Raw genomic sequence first — 21,116 nt, forward strand, 5'->3', positions numbered from 1 at the left:
CCCCCCGGGCGCTGACCGAGCCCCCTCTCCTCCCCCCCAGGTGCCGTACGTACCGTCCAGCGCCCAGCAGGTTGCGAACGTGATGGCGCTGCTGGAGGGGCGCTCGGGGAAGACGGCGGACCTGGGCTCGGGCGACGGCAGGCTTGTAAGGGCGCTCGGGGGGCTCCGGGGCGCCCGCGAGGGCGAAGCGCGCGCGAGGCACGTCCGGGGGCGCCGGGGCGACGTCGGCAGCGATCTTTGGGCCAAACCCTGCTTTGCCCCGTGGCAGCGCGACTGCACGCAGCAGGAGGGTGCTGAGCTGCACCCGCCGGCGAGGGACGGGGCARTGCTCTAGCAGGAGCGGTCCCGCTCCTTGCCGGCCTCGCCGCCGGGCAAACCGGGCTACGGGCCGAGCCTCGCGGCCGGCTGCGCTGGCCTGTGCTCGCTGGCCGCTGCGCCCCGTCTCCCTGCCCGCTACGGCCGCCCCAGGACGGGAGCGCAGCCGCCGCGCGCCACGGAGCAAGCGGAAGCCGCCCAGCGGCCCCCGCGCCCCGGAGTAAACCAGAAGGCTCATTTTAGTTGCAACTCTCTTCCCCTAGGTCATCGCGGCCTATAAGCAAGGCCTGAGACCTGCCGTTGGCTACGAGCTCAACCCTTGGCTGCTGCGCCTCTCCAGCTATCGGGCCTGGAAGGCTGGCTGTAACGGGCAGGTTTCCTTCCTGAAGCAGGATCTGTGGAAGGTAACAGGTTGCTGGGCTGAGGGCAGGGCTCTCAACACAGCTCTGGGGTCTGCCCCAGCGTGCTCAACGCGTGCCCTGGTGCCTCAGCTAGCGCAGCACCCCAGGTTTGGCCGGTTCCTCCAAGCAGCATTAGCTGAAGGCCGTTGGCTCCTTCTCTAATCCGCTCTGCTGCTGGGAGACGCACGCGGCAGCCTCCAGGCTCCGCTCCAAGAGCGGCAGCCAGGGAAGAGCCCCGGATGTGCAGGGCATCCTCACTGCTGCCCCACACTGCTGCTGTTTTTGCAGGTAGCTCACACAATCCTCTCTCTCAGAGCAGCAAGGGGCAGCTTTGAAGAGATGTCTTAATTACTGACTGCTGCTGCTGACGTTCACTGAACTGCCAAAGATATGCTGTTAAAAAGCTGATTTCTTCAGATCAGATAGCTGCCTTGATAAGGTGCTACCAGGAAAAGTGCCTCCAGGATCTTGAGACAATGTTGAATGCAGGTTCTCCGAATGACGTACTTCTTTCAACAGCCGGTACCAGAGTGTACCAGCACAGACCCCTTTCCCAGATGTCCTTTAGCACCTTTGATCCCTTTGAGGCTTAGAAAATCACTTGCACATTGTCTGATCACTCAAGAGCCCAGAGTCCCTTGGCATCCCCCTGGACTAGCCCAGCCTGTACTCTGTCTGTTGCTTCTTTCATTCCTCTTTCTTCTCTTTTAAGGTGAATCTTTCTGATTGCTACAATGTCACCGTGTTCCTGGCTCCCAGCGTGGTAAGTCCCTTTCTGCGGGGCCTGCTACGAGATGCTTACAGTGAAAGTGCTATCTTGTTCTGAGCAAACTTCTTAGATGTTTCTTAGAAAAGACAGAATATTGGGAACATTGGCAAACGGTCTTTAAAAAATAAGGCCAAAAACAGAGAGATTAGAGGTAAAGAAAAACAAAATCACAAGGAATAAAAAGCCAAATTGGAGTGTGTTTTTGACAATGCAGCCTGCTCCCTGTAGCTGATGGACACGACCCTGTTCTGGGACCTTCTTCCACATTTCATCCTGAGGGACCCTTGTGGGAGCACTGTCCTCACATCCCCTGYGGTGCTCGTTATCTGGCACTCTTACTGATCACTTTGAACGCCTGTTACAGTCAACACTGCAAAATGAGTCTCAGTGCCACAAAATGCAAGCAAAGAACTGAGTCTTCTGTAGTGCTGAGAACTGGAAATACATGTGGGCTTCACTGCATGTAAGGAGTTGCTCAGCATCACCTGAATTTGTTCCTGGTCTCGGCTATGTGTAGGGCTAGAACCAGCCCTGCTTCAGCCAATGCTGTCTGTTTGGGACCCGCTAACCAGGTTGAGAGTGTGCCAAGAAGGCTGTTTTATATTCCCTGGTGACACTACCATAAGGAAGCTGTATGCGGCTGCGTCTCCAGGTGGAGTGCTCCAGGAAAACACATTTTCTTGGGACACTAAGTTACCTTTCAGAGAGCGACCATCTCGGAATGCAGAGCCACAGGCACTGGTGTTTCAGGCTGCCCTCATCACCATTTCCCTGTGCTGAATTCATCCCCAGTAGCGGCCAGACAGCCTAGGACAGAGTGTGTGGTACGGTGCTGTGCTGCAGAGTCACTGGAAGTAGCTGATTATTTTCTAAGGCCTTTTGGCTTTGGCTATCTCTCTGTCTCCCCAGAAACCTCCCCTAGCTGCCAAGCTCCTTGCAGAACTCCCAGATGAGGCCCGAGTGGTGGCTGGACGCTTCCCCTTCCCATCCTGGACCCCAACAAGCACCGTTGGCAAGGGGCTGGATCAAGTCTGGGCCTATGACATGAAGAAGGTGCGGCAAGCAGCACTGAGCAGCATGGAGGGAAGCCCGGTCTAATGGGCAGCTCATTCAGAGCACAGCATTTTAAGGCTCACCAGCTAAAAATGAGTAGGGATCGGAGACACTGTCCAAGCCTCTCCAAACCAGTCTCAGCTCAGCGGTCCAGGAGAGCAGTGAATGGGGGGATGAGACTGATCCTTTGGCAGACTCTCCTGGAGACTCGCAGGATCACAGCCCCTCCTTGTTTTCCAAAGTCTGATCAGTTTTGGAGAACAAAGAAGGGAATCAAATCTAGAAATCCTAGAGTTACAGGCTTTAAGGSCTAAATCGTTAGTGCCTCTTTCTGTAGTTTGTTAGTTTATTCGAGATTAATTTTTTGCAATAAATATTTGGACAGTTCTTTCTTTGAGACATTTGCTCTGCTTTTGAGCTGCAAGGTGATTCTGGAGTCAGTGTGCCCCTTGCCACAAGCTTTGCTCTGAAGTCCCTTGTAAGAGGGCTCCAGATGGCATGTGTCCAGCTCTCTACCAAACACAGAAATAATGTTTTCCCACTGTGAAAGGGCAGCTGATCCCCTTTGTTTAACTTCTTAGAAACAAATTTTAGCTTGAACCATCCCTGGTCTCATCCCTCACAAGCTCAGAAGGGAGCAGAGGCAGAAGCAGAGTTAGCCCTTAGACTCAAGAGTGCTTTGCTCTGGGTCTGACCTAGCAGAAATATTATCACACCATCCTAGCAGAAGGCAAAAGTGGGAACCTGTCACTGCAGTTATGCAGTAAAAAGCTGCCTGGGAAATTGACCTTGTGTCCCCAGTTGTGATGTGCTCAGGGAACTTCAGAACTATTCCTACAGCTAAAGGGTCAGAGGATAGACAAGACACAGTTGTCTTGTCCCATTTTAGTACTGTTMATTTGAGACCGAGAACACCCACGTGGTTTCCTTCTCTGTGTGTCCCAGCGCTCAGCCAGGGGATGAATGCTTGCCTTGGCCAGTCCACAGAACAGAAAGCTTTTAAGCCTTGCTCCTTCYTCCAATTCTGCTGCTTCTTGGAGGCACTGGGAAGAGCTATATTTCACGGCTGATGGTCCTTTTGGATCTCTGCAGTAAGTGAGTATCAGTGGCCCCAGCACTGAGTGCACGTGGTACTTCACTGCCAACGAGTTTTCTTAACCGGAGGATCTCCTGCTTATACCTGCAACAGGGAAGCAGCAATGTGATTCCCTGTGTGATCATGACCTTACTGATAGCTCACTCACAGGTGCAACCAGTTTAAACACAGGCACTGCCAGTTAATGCACACCAGCCAATACACAGGCTTTGAGCCACACCAAGATCTGAGTCCTGACAAATATAAAACCCCAGCTAATGATCATGCACTGCCCAGCAGAAGAGGAAATACACCAGTAAACTTTGGGACATGCTGGATTCCTCCCAGTTTTCCCTAGGAAGAGACATTTATGAACTCTGCCAGGTAACGGCACCAGCAACAAGCCCAGGAACCAAAGTTAGAGCTGCAATGACTACCGAGATATACCAGGCACTGGGCTGGACCACTGCTTTGACAGTTTGGTTCTGGTTGTACTCATCCTTCCTTGCCCTAGCAGCTACTCTCCCTGCTTTGAGGCATGTTATGCCAGTGAGAGAGGAGCTCAAATCAGGGCCTGCTAGAAGGCTTGGGATTTTAGGCAACCTCTCCCTTTCCTTAGCTTCCTTCAAAGGACGGACTAATGGCAAAGGAGACATGTCCCTTGGCAGGCCAGATGCTGCCCCCTCTGCCACGCGGAGGGATGGATGGTGCCAGCTGCCCGCACAGCTGGGTGTGCTGTGTGACATTAGCTGTGCTGAGCAGTGCTGTGGGAAGGCAGCAGCAATGCCAGGTGCTGACACAGCAGTGGGCATGGCAGTGTCTCTGGCAATTAGCCCTGGAGATAAACTTGGAGCACAAAGCAGGGAATATGTGAATGGGGATCCTTCAGTCTCACCTTGCAAGATGCTTATCGATGTATTCCTGCAGCTCTGACACCTGTTCCTCTGCCACGACTGCCCGAGTCAGCAGCTGGCTTCTCTCTGTCTCCAAATCCTCCTGGAGGCGTGAGAAAAGCATGGAAAGAACAGGGAGCTCTGTGAGATGGGAATGGGGTGGCATGGCTCCTCTCCTACCAGATGATACCAAAAAAGAGGCTACCTCATGACCCAGCCCTGACACTGCTTGGCATTATGCTGCTGCTGTAGCCAGAAAACTGACGTGCTTAGAGAAGGAAGGCTGGTGACGATAGCCAAGCTTTCTGCAGGCATGGCCACTCCACGGCATTAGCCCGGTGGACCAGGTAACCACTCCCTGATCAGACTGCGGGCATGAGGGCTACAGCCACCCCCAGGACACAGAGTAACCTCTGGCTGCCAAGCTGCTGTTCATTCCCCCAGAGGCCTCACAGGAAATCAGTGGACTGGTTTTCAGATTTGACACTTGGACACAGAGAGCTTTCACACCTTTCAGCCACCAGCTTTCTGCAAAGGGAAGTGACCTTCCCGTTCAGATAAAAACTGTTTGCTTTTCACACAGCATCTCTGGGTGGTAAATCACCAACTTACCTAATTGCACAATCACAGTTTCACTAAGAGGATCTGAGGAGCAGGTGGAGAAGAAGCTTGACAGAGGTTACCCCCAAGAGCCACAACTGAGCCAGGAGTAGGACCTGTTCCCACTGCAGCCCTCCAGCCACTCAGCCACACTGTCTCCCTGCTTTCGGCTTTATCTAAACTGTTTAACTTTACTCAAACAGAAGAGATTAAAACTTTTCATCTGGTCACTGTGGACAGAGGAGCCATGGAATGGAAGCGGGCTTTTAGCACATCTAGCCTTGCCTACAGCAGGAAGTTGTACCTCTGCTCCACTTCCAAAGCATTTCTCCTCAGCTTTTCTGTACACGTATCAGTCAACTATGTCAAGGATCCTAATACTCACCACTCTCCTGAGCAGCTCTCATTGCTGTGCTTGCTGTCGAACAGCAAACCCCACTCTAGCCAAGCCTGCTCACAGCAAACCTTACCATAGTCTCATGGTTGCTGATGAAAAGAGCTCTCCCTGAAGCTCAGTCCCAGCCCTGGCCACGTACCAGCAGTTCAAACATCCTTTCACTCAGGGAAAACAAGATAGAGAAGCTGATCTAGATTCAAACTAGACTTCTGTTGTTTCAACCAGGTTAAAAACAGATCCAGTTTGTCATGCAGATAACTAAATGCTTGTGCTGAAAAAAGGAAGGAGGCAATAAAGGCCAGGAGTGAGCAGCTATAAGGGCTGGTCTACTTCTTCCAGCAGCAGTGACACTACAGCCTCAACACATCACTGGCCATAGACCTGCTACAGGCACCTGGTGCACCAAGTCCAAAGCCATAGCAAGACACTGTGGAAAGCCTCAAAGCTCCAGTCTAAGAGCCGCATATTAGCCCCAGAGAAGCACCTGGCTGGAGCAGCAGGTCTTCAAGATGTGAAAAAATGTTAAGCTTGTTTTAGATGAGCTGGGAAAGAAGACCTGTACCTGGGTGGTATGTGTGAACTCCCGGAGCTGCTTCCTGACCTCTTCCCAGCCCTCTTCATCCAGCTTCCTAGGATAGAGAAGCAGATTTCAATCATGCACAGACATTCAAAGCCAGCTCATCTGCATGTCAGGCAGCTCTGTATGAGGGCTGGACACACACTTGTCCACCAGACCATAAAGCTCAGAGATCAGAGCCTTTTCTATCCTGATGCCCCAAACTTCTTCAGGGCATGCAGTGCTGTCCCTATGCCCAGAAATGAGAGTCACAGCCCTTCTGCCAACCTGGAATTCCCACTGTGATGGCTGAATTTGTTCCAAGTTCACATCAACATTCATACATCAGAGAGGACTCCATGCAGAAAGTGTCATTAACCTGACACTGCAGGACTGAACTTTATGGAAATACAGAGCAGAGTATGATCAATGCCAAATGCTGTTTTTTTTTTCTTTTTTTTTTTCTTCTTTTTTTTTTTATGTTTTCTCAGCACAAACCCGCTCATTCTGAGCGCGGAGTGTGATAGGTGAGCTGTCTGTGCAGTCTGACCGTGGGAAAGTTCTTCCTATTCTGTCCTAGTTTGAATAAGGAAAATACAGGTCACATCTGATGTTCAGGGAATTTTGATTGTATGAACTGAGGAATGCATTGTGTTCAAACTCTGCAGCCTATAGACTGGAAAACAGCTTTGCTGGGACTGTGAGAGTTCCCTCTGGTGGCTGCAATCGCCCAGCCCAAGTACCTGGAAAATCATGGCTGAAACCTCATGGAAGCAGAAGTTAGGAGAACAATAAACAGTAAAAAACACACCTCTGATTAAGAAGAGAAACGCAGCAGGTACTGTAGCTGAAGTACTGTGTTAATATCAGCCTTCATTCCTCTAGTTAGAGCAACAAAGTAAAAGCTAGGGTAAAAAACCTCAGGGTACAGAAAACAAACCTAAGTGTGTAGAGTCTCTTGACAGCTGTAAAACCTTAACAAGATACAGCACTAAAATTCAGGTTCTGGTACTTCTCCGTCTTGCTCCTGTAGCAAGTCTGTCAAAATTAATGCATCTGCTCAGAGACTGCAATTATTGTTTAGAATGGAAAAYGTGGCAGGGGCTGGTTAGTGCTCCAGCTTTTCTCTGAGATACTGCAGAACCCAGTGGCTCAGGCACTAACTCCTCAGAGTTGGAATACAGTTACCAAAATATCTCAGGTTGTTTTTGCTAGTTTTTCACATTTTAAAAGGCAGAAAGATGCCAGCTCAGATTTCTCTTACACTTTGTTCTCTCTCTCCATAACTGTGGTGGGTAGAGTTTCAACTGAATAATGGAGCAAGRAAAAGGGACTACTCTAAATTAGCAAATAAATAGCACGTTAAGATATCAGRCAGGTATCAGTACAGAGTCATCTAAGTGTTCCAGCCCCAGCTTCTGTACTGGGAGGGAGGAGAAACAAGATCTTCCCAGCTCAGGGTTGTTTCACTTGCTTTTCTCAGGTTGTGATCCACCAAAGCACTCAGGCATATGCTTAGTTTCAGCTTCTAAAAAGATCAGTGGGACTAAAAACATGATTAAATCAAACATGTGCTTAAGAGCTTTCTTGGATCAAGGCCCAAATGACCCACTCATTTCACCACAGGAAATGCTGTATTGTGATGACAGCTGGCTTTTTCTCCCAGATGAGTCCCTATTAGCTCTCCTTCTCCCTATTTATTACCTTCTCCAAGTAATGTAGAAGACTTCTCAATCCATAGAGCAAGGAGCATTCAGAATTACAAAATATGCCAGGAAACAGGCAGGACTTACTGCTCAGGGGACAACCCAAGGCCAGAGGTTTCTTTCAGTCTTTTCTGAAGGCAAAGGGAAAACAATATATTCTGTAAGCATCAAACCACAGCAATCTTGCTACAGTCCCCGTCACTTTGAAGAAAGTAGCACAAAATATCCTAGCACTCCTAATGGTCACCAGTGTCCTGACAAGGAAGTGATCTGCAGGATGATCTTAAGGTTTAGTGTCTCCCACTCTCTTCATTTTTAAATAAATGTATCTCATGCAAATTAAAAAACACACCTTTGCCTGGGCAGAATCAGTGGAAGGACATGGATCTGACTGGCAAGTTTCTGAGTGTGGTCTCCTGGTCAGTTATTTATTCATGCCAAGCCAAAAGCCTTCCAGAACAGCAAGCTTTGTCCTATCCTCCTGCTCCTTTATGAGTGAGTCTACTGGCTTGGCAGCTCTCCCTTAACAACTGCTATTCCTCAGCCCTCCCAGAGCTCACTGCCACTAACCTATGGGGCTGCCCAGCCTCCTGGATCTAACTTTAACTCACCTCTACCCAGCAGAGGTGCAGCAATGATGGGGCTTCTTAGACTACCTATCTCTTCCCAGAATTAGAAAGTGAACAAGCACTACCCATGTGTGCCACAGAGACACAGCAAACACTKAGGGAATGAGTAAGCAAGTGGAGAGATCTAGCTGAATTTATCTGCTTAGGAGACATTCGGCCACCATCATTGCAGTTTCACTGCCACTGTAAAGCCAGCAGACCAGCCACTACCTTCTCCTGCAATTCATGCAATTGCATCTCCAGTTTTGCTTTATCCTCTCGCAGCCGGTTTAACTCCTGGGTTGTGTTTGTCAGCAGCTCTGGGTCTGTGACGGAAAAGTGGAATTCAGCAGGGCCAGAGTCCATATCACTGCTGCCTAGGGACTGGATCTGCTCTCGCTGCATCCTGTCACGAGGCAAAGGGGTTAGTCCCTAGTAGYTTTGGTTAAATAACAACACTAAGTGCTGATGATGATGATGGAGGTACCATTCGCTTAGGAACTCTTAGTTTCTGGTCAGGAAGAGCCAGCAAGGGATAAGTGGGAGAACAGCAGCATGCCTAATATTCCTGGGAATATTTCTGAGGGAAGCTTGTCCTAGAGCTATTTGTGGCTCTTATACCACAAGCATTGCTGCTGCCTCCCACAGCACAAGCTGCTGAGAGAACTGTGGAGCAGCGCTGAGGGCACTGCAGGGAAGGGTTGTGATGTAGGAGTTATCTGGGGTACTGCCGCATTTCCACACCATCCAGCACAGGATCAGTCTTTCACCATAAACTTGACATGGGAGAAACATGCACAGAGCAGCTCCAGTATATTCCCAGAGCTACCTGACACATAGACAGAGACACTCCAGTCCTGGCTAGAGTTAAGAACGGACTTCAGACCCTCTGCTTCACCTGGGAGCCCACTGTGTGCCTCCCAGCAATGAGGCTGGGTGCTAGTGCTACAGAGCTCTTCCAGATGGTCCTTAGCAAAAGCTGAAGAGAAACAGAAGGAGCCTGGTTCCTGGCTCAGCCCTACCTGTAAGCAATCAGCAGGTTTTCATGCTTCTTGACTAAGTTTCTCATGCGTTTCTTGTAGCCACGAGCCGCTCCAGCTAGCTGCTCTTCCCGGGACTTGTGCGAAGCCTTGATATCCTTCAGCATGCTGTCCACAAAGCGTTTCATGTGAGCATGATTAGCCGGGCCTTTGCTAGGCCCCTTCAGGTTGCTGGATTTGCTGTCCATGTAGTCCTTTCAACATAAAGAGAAGGAAATTGAGATGACCAAGTTATTCCCTAAGACATTTAACCTATTTCCCACATGGAAGGTCCAGGAATACTTATGATAACAGCACTTAAAATAGGGTATATCTTCCATTTGCTAAGTGCAGAAAAGACTAATTAACTTCCATCACGCCCCTTCAAGGCAGAGAAGGCAGCTGTGCTACATCAGTGACTGGCCTAGGGAAATTGAAGTCAGCCTTAGGAATTACCATCTTTCRCCCTATACTCTTTCCACTGTACCCTGCTCTCTCTCCATTAGCTAGGAGATACTTTAACACTGGTCTGTTAGAAACAGACTACTCTAACTAGCAAAAATTCCTTTGCTTAGTCTCCTGATCCATTATCACACTGCTTTCTCCGCTGCTGTCCTCCTCACTGCACAGCAGCTTTTGCCAAAAACTGCTTACTGCTACCTAGGGCAGGGGGATAGAGAGGCCTCTTTTCAGTCACTGCTGAATATAATCAGGTATCAGGGCCTGAACCTGTCTGAAACTCTGTCTTTGTGCTGAGTCTTCAGCACGCTCTGTAGGCCCTACTCTATGTCAAAGGTGCTTGTTCCTATGGTGGGGCCCAGGCACTCGCGTTACACGGTTCTGTAATCGATCACGGAGGCTGGCAAAGCTTCCTCCRGGGACAGCAGCAGAGTCACCATGGAGTCAGCACACGGAGGCGGTAACAAAGCCAGCGGTGGCATCGTCTGGCCTGCCGAGGGGAGTTGTCAGGGCAATGGAGATTAGAAGCCAACTGGAAGGCAGCCACAATAAATAAGAGGATCTTTCAATTCAAGAAATCTGATCAAGAAAGAAAGTCCCAGTAGAAACCCACAGACTGTTTGGTGTGGCTGTACAGGAAATGTGGGCTAGGAGAGGGGCTGCCATCTCCTCCCCCAGGCTAAGCTGAGGCCACAACCAGGCCTCCCAGAGCCTGACTGAGAAATACCCCTTCCAGCTGCAATCATGGCTTCCCAAGCCTCACTGCTGCTCTGCTCTGCGGCCCAGAAAGGAGGGGAAACAGCACTAACCTGTAGGAAGCAGGCAGCCCTGCACCACCAGGAGAGACCTCTCCAGGCAAGCAGAGCCCCTGGGGCTGGGGGTACCCACCGCCAAGTCCTTGATGTATTGTGTGAGCCGGGAGCGATACTCCTCGTTCAACTCCTTCAGCCTGAGCTGCAGCCGGGAGTTCTCCGCCTCCACCTCTTGGAGCTGGCTCTGGGAGGTGAGCAGCACCTAGGCACAGCAGACACACATTTACTGCAGCCCTCACCTGCCCACCAAGCTGGGAGCACTAACAGCCTCAATAAGAGATAGAAGAGGACTTCATTTCCAGATATTCAATTGCACTAGAGCAGAGAGGTTGGGAATGGCCTGGGTTTTCACAGGAGCTTTCTGGAAATGTTTACAGTCCATATTCTTCTGCTATCCAGTCATCTGCAATTCTCCCTAGGTGATTTAACCAAGCCTTTCCTTTCACCATCAGCAAACAAAACTCCTCCCACCAGCTGTGGCAAAGAGCACGTCCCACTGTGTACACTGTACATCTGGAGAAACAAGCTGCATAGGGAGGAGCAGCTCAGTATGACAATCCCTCTGGAGAGGGAGACTTGTCGGAGTCTGTAGGACTGTACATGGACTATACATCCACCTCACTGCTATCTCTRGCAAATTACATGCATTGAGTGCACTTAGTGTCTCAACCACAAGAGAAGTGGATGAGCAGGGGCAGTCCCAGAGCCTGGACTGGAGCTGGGGATTGGAAGGGAACCTGCCCTTACTGCTGACTGCTCTGCCAGTTTGTGCTGGGTGTCGTGGATTGCTCTCTTCGCCTCTTGCAGCTCCTTCCCCATGGTGATCCTAAGCACACAGGAAGAAGGTGTGTTTATGTTAAATCCCTGAACTGCTCTATAGGCCAGTACAGACAGCTTTGAGAAGAAAATCACTACTGAATGACAGAAACACCTAAGCAGCAGCTGCCAGCCACCATCAGATGCATGCTAAACAGAGACCGCAGAACACTTGCAACCGAAGGTAAATGTCCTCCCCACTGAGAGGGCATAGTTCTGTTCAGCCCCTGCTGTGACAGCCTTTGCCAAGACACTAACCCCATCCCAGCCGAAGAACAGCTGTAGGGATAAGGTCTAGGACTTGGGAGATTCGGGATTCATCTCTGGGTCCCATTCCCATGCGTGCCATTAAAGGTGGATCATTCAAAGGTGCATAGGCCATTCAGACACCTAAACATTACTGACTTTTAAGCATATCTCTAACTCTATTAAGGTTCCTGAAAACATCAGTCTACTTCCAAGCCTCACTTCTATGGATGAACAGTCATTTCCCACCCTGTACCCAGCCAAAAGGATGCTTCCTCCACTTCTGTTCATAGAGATCAGATTCTTCAGCAATGAGCTCCGTAAATGCCCAGCCAGATAWCAGAAGGACATGCCCTCAAACACTCACACTCTCTCTTCCAGCTTCTGCTGCTGTGAATCATAGGTTTTCTTCATTTTTTCAAGCTCCACTTTTATGTGATCTTGGTTTCCAAGCAACTGAGAGACAAATGAACAGTAAGATGAGATAGATGGCCAAACTAAACAGAGGGATTCTTGAGCAGAAGAAAAGTGAGGGGATCCTCCAACTGAGCAGAAGACCAGTTGCTAAGAAAAATACAGGGGAAAGGACAGGTTTAACTGGGAGTGATCAATGCTCTGTAGAACACCAGGAGTAGTGTTTGATCTGAAGATAGGCCACATGGTGCACAGGYGTCATTCCAACAAGTGAGAGTCTCAAACCAGGAATCTTCTCAGAGATTCTCTCTTCTTCTTGGGAAGAAGACTTCTTCCCAGGAGAAATTGTGAGTAACTTGTGGTGGAACCCAAGCCGATATCATACAGACTGCAGATGGGAACAAGGCAGGAAATATCTCTGGGCTCTCTTTTGGGTGCTTTATCACCAACATAATTTTCAAATAACGGCACATTCCCAAAACTCTGTGCTGCTCTCCAAGCAGCCTCAGAATCAGCCAGGAGCACCCCTGTACCCTGCCAAATACTTTACTGKAGTGCCTCTCCAGACATTTGGCCAGGAAGCTTCCTGACGTGGCAGCTGTTCACTTCCCCTAGTTTGGTGCCCTYCTCCCCTATCTCTACTGGTCCTATGGTTCTCCTAACTTGCAAGAAAAAAAAACAAAYCCAAGTCTCCAGGCAGTGCAGAGCACCACCACTGGGCCCACCTCTCTCCAGGGTGGTCATTCCCTTCGCAAACATGCACATGTTGCCTTTTAAACTCCTGCCTCTGTTCACCCAGCAGCACTAACTGAGGGAACCCTGTCTCAGCTTCTGTCTGCCCAAGAGCTGGAGTTATTTTAGGCTCATTTCTTCACTACATGGCTTAAAAAAAAAAGAAAGAAAGAAAATCAAGGCATCAGATCATCCACAAAATGCAAGTTAGTAAAAGGCGCCGCCCGCTACATTCTGAAAAAATACCCGCCTCAGCTTCCCCAAAGATCCAGCAGCCCCCGCACACTCACATTTTTCTCCAGCTTTCGCCGCTCATGCTCAGAGGCAACTACATCTTCTGGCTGTTTATAATAAGAGATAGAAGAAGGCACCTATTAGATCCCTGTTTTTCAAAGACCTCACACTGGTGACACGGGCAGAGAGGTTCTTACCTTCACCTTTCGAGCAGAGAGACGGTGAACCATTGCACGCACTCTTTCCAGCTCAGCAGAGGAGTCGTTGTCCCTGGCGTGGGAGTGGTAGCGGTTGTCTTGTGCGTGGGAAAGGCTGCTCCTGGCATTGGCCAGGTTGAGCAGTTCTAGGCTGAGCTCTTCATTCTTCATGACCTGCCAGGTCAAACAAGAAGGAAAGAGCTTCTGAAATCCTGCCTCTCCAGCTTCGCATGCTGTTTGTTCAGCGCATACCCACTGCTCTTGGTGTGTACACAAAGCAAGCACTCACATCCCCTCCTGAAAGCAAGTTTTATTTTTAGTTCTCTATCATATGTCCAAAGATACCAGTGGATTTTCTAATTCTCATGGAAATGCAGGACAAGTATCATTGCCAGGCATCAGCTGTAGAATGCAGGATCATTAATTCACACGTAACCCTACTCCCTTGGCCCGTCTCGCTCTTACACTTGCATTTAGATACAGATCTTCGTGCCTGTGCACCCCAATGCCAATTCAGTCCTGGGCACAGCTCTGCCAACATCTCTCTGTCCTGACCTACTGCCTCCCTTATTACTCTATTTCTGTACTCCCCACACTACTTTCCAGCACTTTTGGGCATGTCTTTTCCTGAACAATGCTGTCGAGCAGTGCTGGACTACATAATGTAACAGAGAATGGACAAATATCCATCCATCTAGGCTGCCACCCAGCTAATTCCAGTTTTGTCTGAATGCATACCTCCAGAAGCAGACAGCCCACAGTACCGTGTAGGCAGGAGATTCAAAGCAGTGCTGGTGTGAAGTGACACATTTGCAAAAGATAAAGAGTATCTGAATGAGAAAGGCTCTGTTACAGGTGATCTAGAAGGAACACTGGGGGAATTCATGTCTCACGGGAGGGTTTCTATGTAGATAACAAAGCTTTGATGGGGTTTATGACTGGGGACAAGCTTGAGTAATTGTTACCATGGCAGTGAATCGGGAGGATGGGAGGCAGAGGTCATCTGAGTCATCCCTGTAGAGAATAGCTTATCAAAAGATAGCACAGGGTGGGCTGAAGGAGTGAGAAGAGGAGAAAAGAGACTGACAAAGAGGTGAGATATACAGCTGTGAAAACTGACAGTTACGCAGAGATAGGCTGCTTGTTCTCTAACTGAAAACGATCCATCTGCAGCTGTCAGTCCTGACAATTTGATCAGAGGGGGTCACACAGGCGCAAAAGTACCAGCTTTTTTGGCTAGCAAAAGAGAGGCAGTCCCAGGCTGATGGGCTTCTTGGCCTCCCATGTGCTCTAAACCCTGGCCGTCCTCCAGGGAAAACCCCAGTATGGAACTGGTTCATAGCCATTTGGGTTCCCTCTGATGGCCTCACTTTGCATCACCGATACAAACTGTGTAAGCCTGCTGAACAAAAGACGAGGAGGAAATGGAGAGTTGAGAAAAGGTCAGAGTCTTGAAAAGGAAGAATTTACAGCAAGTTAGAAAACAGGCACAAAGTGACTGACTGGCATCTTATGCAAGGCACTTCCCCAGGGACAGGAAAGGCCAACTCAGCCGGTCTCATTTGCCTTGGACAGACACAGAGCGATTTGTGAATCAGGACATACAATGGGGGTTGTAACAATTCAGAGACTCTAACTGTTCCCGTACAAGGGACCATGAATGAGCTTGCAGAGCTGCTTCTGTGCCAAGCAGCCATGACAACATATTGGCAAGGTCACAAGTAGCACTTGTAATTGGGAATGTGTAAAAGGTTCATTGTCTCCTAAGAAGAGCGCCGGGGAAGGGGAGGGGGCAGAACCGCAGGCTGCTATTGCCATTTCCTTTGGGAAAGTCCACACTGGGAAAATAATGAGCAAGAGGCCCATACTGCGACAAGTCCTAACCTGCCAAGTTGCAGTCTCTTTCGCTTCAGGCAGGGATATTCAGTAGTCAGAGCCAAGAAACTGGGATAAAATTCCGATCCTACCAATTACAGCCAAGGATTTCAATTTCAGCTTCTGATCTCTTTTTCACCACTTTTTCGGATATTATCCAGGCAAATAACTTAATCCATGTGCTTCACTCTTCTCTCACATAAAACGGCGACATTGATACCTAACTTTTTGAAACGCTCTAGGTTCCATCTGAAAATGGTACACTGTTACCACTAACCTTTTAAAACCACCATTTACAGATGCCAGCAACCTGAAAATCCAATTTTTGACTAACATACTGCATCCCCTCAGGGACAAGAAGTAACTAAGATTACTAAACACTGCGAAATCCCTGTGTGAGGCTGGCGGCTCTGTGTCTCAGCAGCTCGCTGCCTTGCCGACAGTCAGCCGCACGCATTCCGCCTCRTGCTCCTGCAGGATACGGTAAGGATTGGAGAGGGGGGTTCACAACCCTGCAAGCAGCTGAGCTTGCCTCCTCGTAAGAAATTACCGCATCTCAGCTTACAGGAGAGAAATGATAGCGTGCGTGCGTGTGCTCTTCATGCATTCCAGTGTCAAGGTGTAACAGATTAGCTTATACTGGCTTTTCAGTTTCCAGCTGAAGCAGACAAAGAGTACGTACATCACTCGGTGTCACGGTCGTGCTAAGAGGGGTAACTTTGCAAGAGTCACTAACTCACTTATTTGCAACTGGATGATCATGACCTCACATATACTCCTCTACCTGAGCCCTGCAGAAGGATGTTCACCATAAAAAGGGCCTGGACAGGTAGCAGGGATGCAAGAAGGGGCATGGACAAACACACTTGGTGTGGCTTTGTCAGCCACAGGGCGATGTTCAGTTGCAGCACTGCTTAAAAGAGCGTGCCTGGTCACAGTCCCATATCTTTCCATCACAGCTGTGCACAGGGTCAGCACAGCAGGCTGTGAGACTACACAGTAAATGAGGCCATGAAGCTGATACAGCTGAAATATTTGCCAAAGAAAGGAGGGAGGAGTGTATAGTCCCCGAAGCCATTTCAAAAAGGAGGTGAGAAAGGAGGTGTGGGAGGGAGGGAAGACAGGAAGGTCTATTAGAGTAGCTATTCATGCCAAAGAACTACACAAACTTAGATCCAAAAGACCTTAGTCAATAATCACTAGGTTAACAGTCACCAGGAAATTCACCATATTTTAGGGGACAACCAGTGATTTGCCTATGTTCTTTCTTTTTATAAATTAGTCGACTTCAAAACTTTCAATCCCTCCTCACCACCACATGAAATGAGTGACTACAAATCAGATCACATGCAGCCTATGAAAACAATGCAGAAAAAAGGAAAACAAAGTGCACTGGAACTCAAGAAAGACCTGAAATACATGCACTCACAACAGACCTGCAGGGAACTCCTCATTACTGCCAGTGATGGGGATCTGGGATAAAGACTCTCACAAGGTATCCAGAGCAGCACGTGACACAAGTCAGTGTGGTCCCGGCTCTTCCTGTGAGATTGGGCTCAGCCCCATCCCTGCTGGACCAGAGCACATTCTGCAAGCCCTCCTCCAGCGTGACACACTACCGGAAATCCTTGGACCCCGAAAGCAAAATAGCCAAGTTCAAGCCAGGCTCTCTCACAGCTGATAAACCTTACTGGACCTGAGCTAGCTCTGCGACTTGGGTAAGCGACCCAAAGACAACTGAGTTGCCTAGGTCCACCACAGGCCATCTCACCTCCTGGTCAAGTTCTTTGCCTAGTGCCAAGTAATTGCTCTTCAAAATGATGTACTCATCTGCCAGCTCCTTCCGATTGGTCTCCACAGCGTGCAGATGTTCCTGCAAGGCATCCCGCTCCCCTCTGACTTTCTCACTGGAGAGCTCCAGCTCCAGCACACGGTTCTCCAGGGCCAGGATCTGCAGTGGGGAGGGAGCAGATTTAGACTATGTTACAGGGACTATCAGCAACTGCTAGGCCTCTATTTGGTCAAACTGGTTCTGGCATGCTACAACTCAGAGAGATGAATTTCCCATGAGTTTCATGGACCCTATGCAATGGGGGAACTCACTGCTCTAGCTAAAACTACAAGATTACTGCAAGCAATGAGCAATGTAAAGACAGATGTGTAACTAAACTGCAGTGCTGGGTAAAGGTATCTGACAGAGCCCACATGTGCTATTCCGACTTTTACGTACCATATTTTTCAGTTCAAAGTTCTCTGTTTCATACTGCTCCCTCATTTTGTTTGTCTCAATCTGGAGATCAACAAGGTCTTTGGAAATCTGGGAGAGAAAAAGGACATTATAAAGGCCATGGACTGTTTCTTAGCCCAAAATATTGTTTCAGCAGGTCTCATCAGGGAATTTAAGCCCAGAGACACAAGTACTGAAAGGACCCCCAGCTGCACCTTTTACCCGAACACTAGCAAAAGATTAACACTGCGGAGAGCCACGACAGCTTCCAGCAAGGCAGACTTTTGCCACTGAAGCATGCTGCCCCTCAGACACACCAAATGAAAAGGCAAGTTTTTCCTCAAAGAGGAAATAATAGAGACAACCCTGAGGTCTTGGCCTATTCCAGACGGAAGATGCGTGGGAAGCTGGTTGCCACACAGTCACCAGTCCTACCTTATTCCTGCTGAAACATCTACAGAGAGCAAACAGAAGGGCCTGGGCGGTAGGGAACTMATTCCCTCCAGAGAGAGGCACTGACATTTCTCACCAGATTTTCCACTGCAGAGCTATTGGGCTCATAATGCTTCATAGCTCAGTTCTYTTCAGTTCCCAAAGTGCCTGTATTACCTTCAATTTTTCCTCTTCACTGAAGACCAGTCTGGTTGACAAATCTGTTTTGGAGCCAGCCAGCTTCCCCATCCTCTCCTGCATGTCTCCAAGCTTCATGTACAGCCTCTCATTCCTATCTTGCAATTGCACCTAGAAACACAGAACAGCTCCAGCAGCTGGTGCCAGTGAACACAGATCTTCTCCCCCCCTCCTTGCTGTTCTCCCATTACAGTRCTGAAGGGAAGAGCATAGCATATCCAGTGAGAAAATGCTGCTTTTCATAGCTTTAACAGATTGCAGATGGGGCTGTCAGCTACCATTTTCCTCTTGTAATTAGGATTTCATTCTCAGAGTACTGGTTCACCAACCAGAGAGGGGGCTGCAAACATTCATGCTTACATTTTCGTTAGTGAGATGATGCACTTGCTCTGTCAGAGCACTTACGCTCTCGTTCCCTGTAGCACTTCCAAAATCCATGTGTTCATAGGCTTAGTGYTTGAAGGCCAGGATCTTTGCAGGCAGTGACTGAAGAGCAAAGGAAGGATCTAARGATCTCTGCGACAGCAACTTTTTTCTCTAGGTACAGCAGAAGGCAGGTTGCTATCAACTTTGGTTGTTAGAGGGTGTGGCATCCACCTTGATCTTAAGGTGGAGTAAATTACTATACTCACCCMAGGCAATGTTAGAGGAAGAGAAGTGACACTTTTCAGGACATAMCCATATTCCTAAAATAGCACAGAGCAGATACTTTAAACAAGCTTATCAGAACACCCCCAGTGAACTAATACAGCCTCCCAAGAAGCACTACTGCATTTACATTACACATAGGTCTAAACCTCAAATCCATGCTTATAGGAATGGCCTCAGTCTCTGTTGCAGGGTTCTTTAGAGAACTTCAGATCTGGATATAAATTTCACAACTCAGGCCTCTCTCCCACAAATCAAGCCATTGGTTTCAAGACTGTCCAGTAACATCTATCAACTTGCTTTCGTGCAATTTTTTCCTCATCTCTACAGTACTTGAATATCCTACGTCATCAAGGAAAGAGAGTATCATAGAATCATAGCATCAGTAAGGTTGGAAGGGACCTCTGGCGATCATCTAGTCCAAACCCCCCCCCGCTCAAGTAGGGTCACCTAGAGCACGTTAGACAGGGTTGCATCCAGACGGGCCTTGAGTATCTCCAGAGAAGAAATATCTCCAGAGTAACATAATTATGAAAGCCCAATCAGCAATCCAATGTGTACCAGCATCTTTGAGCTTCGACCAAGATACAGTTGATTAAAGACTCTCCCAAAACTATCACTTAGCATCAGGRATGCTCTGCAGAAAAATGGGTGAGTTTTAAAACAAAACATACGTTGAGATAAACTCCTACAAATGGTAGTTGCATGCTGAGATCAAAAGACCTCCCAGGACATACGAAGAAGTTGTCTAAATTGAGTGGTGCCAGCAGTTCTCCAAGGAAGATCTGCTTCCCTTATAGCGCTATCAGTCATTGCCATAGCTGAACTTTGTCTCACTGCAGACTCAAAGGAATTTGTACCAGCTCGCTAGTCAATGTTCACTCATGGTTGGAGGTATGTTGAACTCTGCTTAGCCCAGAGAGTGCGGTATCTGGTTTGTGCTGGTCTATTCAATGCTGCTGACACCAACTGGTGATTGTCTGGGCCTGAACAGGGCCCAAGTGTGTCCAGAACTGAAACTACTAGAACAGAACCTCTCACACAAGATCCTGACAGTGAATGTAAGGCAAAATGGATAATGCTGGGAACACCTGGCAAACGACAATCCTGGAGTAAAAGGTCTTTTTTTTCATTTGAGCCTGTTTTCTCTGCTGCTTCTGCTGAGCACATGAGTTTAGGTAAGAATTTCTCTCACACACACAAAAAAAAAGCTATGATGATACAACACTCAAAAAGAAGGCAGCTTTGAATAACTCCTTAGTATCTGTCAAAGCTAAGGCTGTAGAAGAGGAAGAGAGGGGGCTATCTTGATAAGCTTTCTGCTGGGCAGAGTGTACCAACTCTCCACCACTGGCATCTGGTCCAGATGGYTGGAAAAGATTCTCTAACACCTCGGGGTGGATTTCACAAACAGACACAGAAGAGAGACCAAGTGGCAGAACTTTGGGGGGCTCAGGGAAGGATAACCTAATGGAACAGGCAAGTATATCTTATTTTTCTGCAGGAGAAYTTAACAGCCCTTAAGTAATTTTATTAGGGTAATGAAAGCGCTGAGGAGAATTCAGTGTCTTCACACCCCCTGCCTAGCAGGAAGCCAAATTCACACACCGCCCACAGGCACTGGGATATTCGGAAGCCTCCGGCRGGTGCTCCGATACGCTAACGAGATGATTCGAAGCTCTGGTGCCCGGACACACGCTGTCTCATGCCTGTTCTCTGCCCAAGCCCTGCCCTCCAAGGACTTCAGTCACGGGCACACACACTCACTCAGGGGCCCGCAGGCAGGCTGGCTCATGCCTCTGCGCTCTGGAGACAACCCCTCCCCTGCCCTGTGGYCGGGCAGCTCAACAGACACCAGCTCATGGAGAAGCAGCTCGTCCAGGCCCCAAAAAGTCCAAGGCACGAGGCCAAACAGCATGCTCCACCATGCCACAGCGCCTGTACAGGGGTGCTCCTGCGCACCCAGCTATTTTGATTTTGCTCTATGTCATGGAAACGCAACAATTAAAACATGGGAAATGGCAGGCGTCGTGCAGGAGTTTCAAATTCTTACAAAACCTTTTTTTCTGTTGGCTGCACAAACTCGCTTCTCCTTCCCAGGTCCACGGCCCAGCACAAGGCAATGCTGGGAAGCCGCACGACAGCATACACCTATATATACCGCTTGTGATCCTACAGTGCCTCTGCGCTCCGGCTGTGAGGCAAAACGACCATCGTGCCAGCACCAGACGAAACAGCGATCACTCCTCCCTCGGTCTGGACACACCAAGGGAATTTTGCCCTGGCTTRTGCCACAGGCCAGGCTGTGGCGACACTTTAGTCTGCCCTGGCAACCACGAGTCTCCACCGCCCCTCAGGGGCAGAAACAAAGGCAAATGTGTGCTTCCCATTAATGCCTCCCGAAGAGCTGAAATGCCGCCTTTGCACCGGGTTT

The 21,116-nt window shown here is 49.0% G+C and overlaps 2 protein-coding genes across 7 annotated transcripts; one reads left to right on the forward strand and one right to left on the reverse strand.

Annotated features, from left to right (window-relative positions):
- The first annotated feature begins 39 nt into the window (after window positions 1–39).
- On the forward strand, window positions 40–2,935 carry ANTKMT (adenine nucleotide translocase lysine methyltransferase). Its single transcript, XM_085305299.1, has 4 exons — window positions 40–145; window positions 579–719; window positions 1,429–1,479; window positions 2,395–2,935. The coding sequence occupies exons 1-4, from the start codon at window positions 83–85 to the stop codon at window positions 2,581–2,583; spliced, it is 444 nt and encodes a 147-aa protein (XP_085161425.1). The 5' UTR covers window positions 40–82; the 3' UTR covers window positions 2,584–2,935.
- CCDC78 (coiled-coil domain containing 78) lies at window positions 1,585–21,110 on the reverse strand. 6 transcript variants are annotated; one of them, XM_085305294.1, is made up of 16 exons: window positions 20,741–21,110; window positions 18,395–18,720; window positions 18,014–18,145; window positions 17,408–17,494; window positions 16,949–17,128; window positions 13,303–13,476; window positions 13,162–13,212; window positions 12,093–12,181; window positions 11,411–11,489; window positions 10,740–10,865; window positions 9,396–9,607; window positions 8,605–8,779; window positions 7,853–7,896; window positions 6,066–6,132; window positions 4,509–4,609; window positions 1,585–3,718 (listed from the first exon to the last, which is right to left on the reverse strand). In XM_085305294.1, exons 2-16 carry the CDS (start codon window positions 18,470–18,472, stop codon window positions 3,592–3,594), a joined length of 1,722 nt encoding a protein of 573 aa, XP_085161420.1. In that variant the 5' UTR covers window positions 18,473–18,720; window positions 20,741–21,110; the 3' UTR covers window positions 1,585–3,591. The 6 variants fall into 6 exon arrangements, with proteins under 6 accessions (XP_085161420.1, XP_085161422.1, XP_085161421.1 ...); XM_085305296.1 differs by having other exon boundaries at window positions 18,395–18,520; window positions 18,667–21,110; XM_085305295.1 differs by having other exon boundaries at window positions 18,395–18,571; window positions 18,667–21,110.
- Window positions 21,111–21,116: the final 6 nt, after the last annotated feature.

The sequence above is a fragment of the Rhea americana genome, unplaced genomic scaffold, assembly GCF_003343005.1.
Source record: "Rhea americana isolate MKP2758 unplaced genomic scaffold, rheAme1 scaffold_219, whole genome shotgun sequence".
Lineage (NCBI taxonomy): Eukaryota > Metazoa > Chordata > Aves > Rheiformes > Rheidae > Rhea > Rhea americana.

What these genes read in the sequence shown, in the direction of transcription:
- ANTKMT (XM_085305299.1), top strand. Translation starts at nt 83, where the DNA reads ATGGCGCTGCTGGAGGGGCGCTCGGGGAAGACGGCGGACCTGGGCTCG. An exon ending in GCTCGGGCGACGGCAGGCTT is followed by an intron (nt 146 to 578) that starts GTAAGGGCGCTC and finishes CTCTTCCCCTAG; the next exon opens with GTCATCGCGGCCTATAAGCA. An exon ending in TGAAGCAGGATCTGTGGAAG is followed by an intron (nt 720 to 1,428) that starts GTAACAGGTTGC and finishes TTCTCTTTTAAG; the next exon opens with GTGAATCTTTCTGATTGCTA.
- CCDC78 (XM_085305294.1), bottom strand. Translation starts at nt 18,472, where the DNA reads ATGGATTTTGGAAGTGCTACAGGGAACGAGAGCGTAAGTGCTCTGACA. An exon ending in AATACATCAAGGACTTGGCG is followed by an intron (nt 9,608 to 10,739) that starts GTGGGTACCCCC and finishes TTATGTTGAAAG; the next exon opens with GACTACATGGACAGCAAATC. An exon ending in TGCATGAATTGCAGGAGAAG is followed by an intron (nt 7,897 to 8,604) that starts GTAGTGGCTGGT and finishes CTTTGCCTTCAG; the next exon opens with AAAAGACTGAAAGAAACCTC.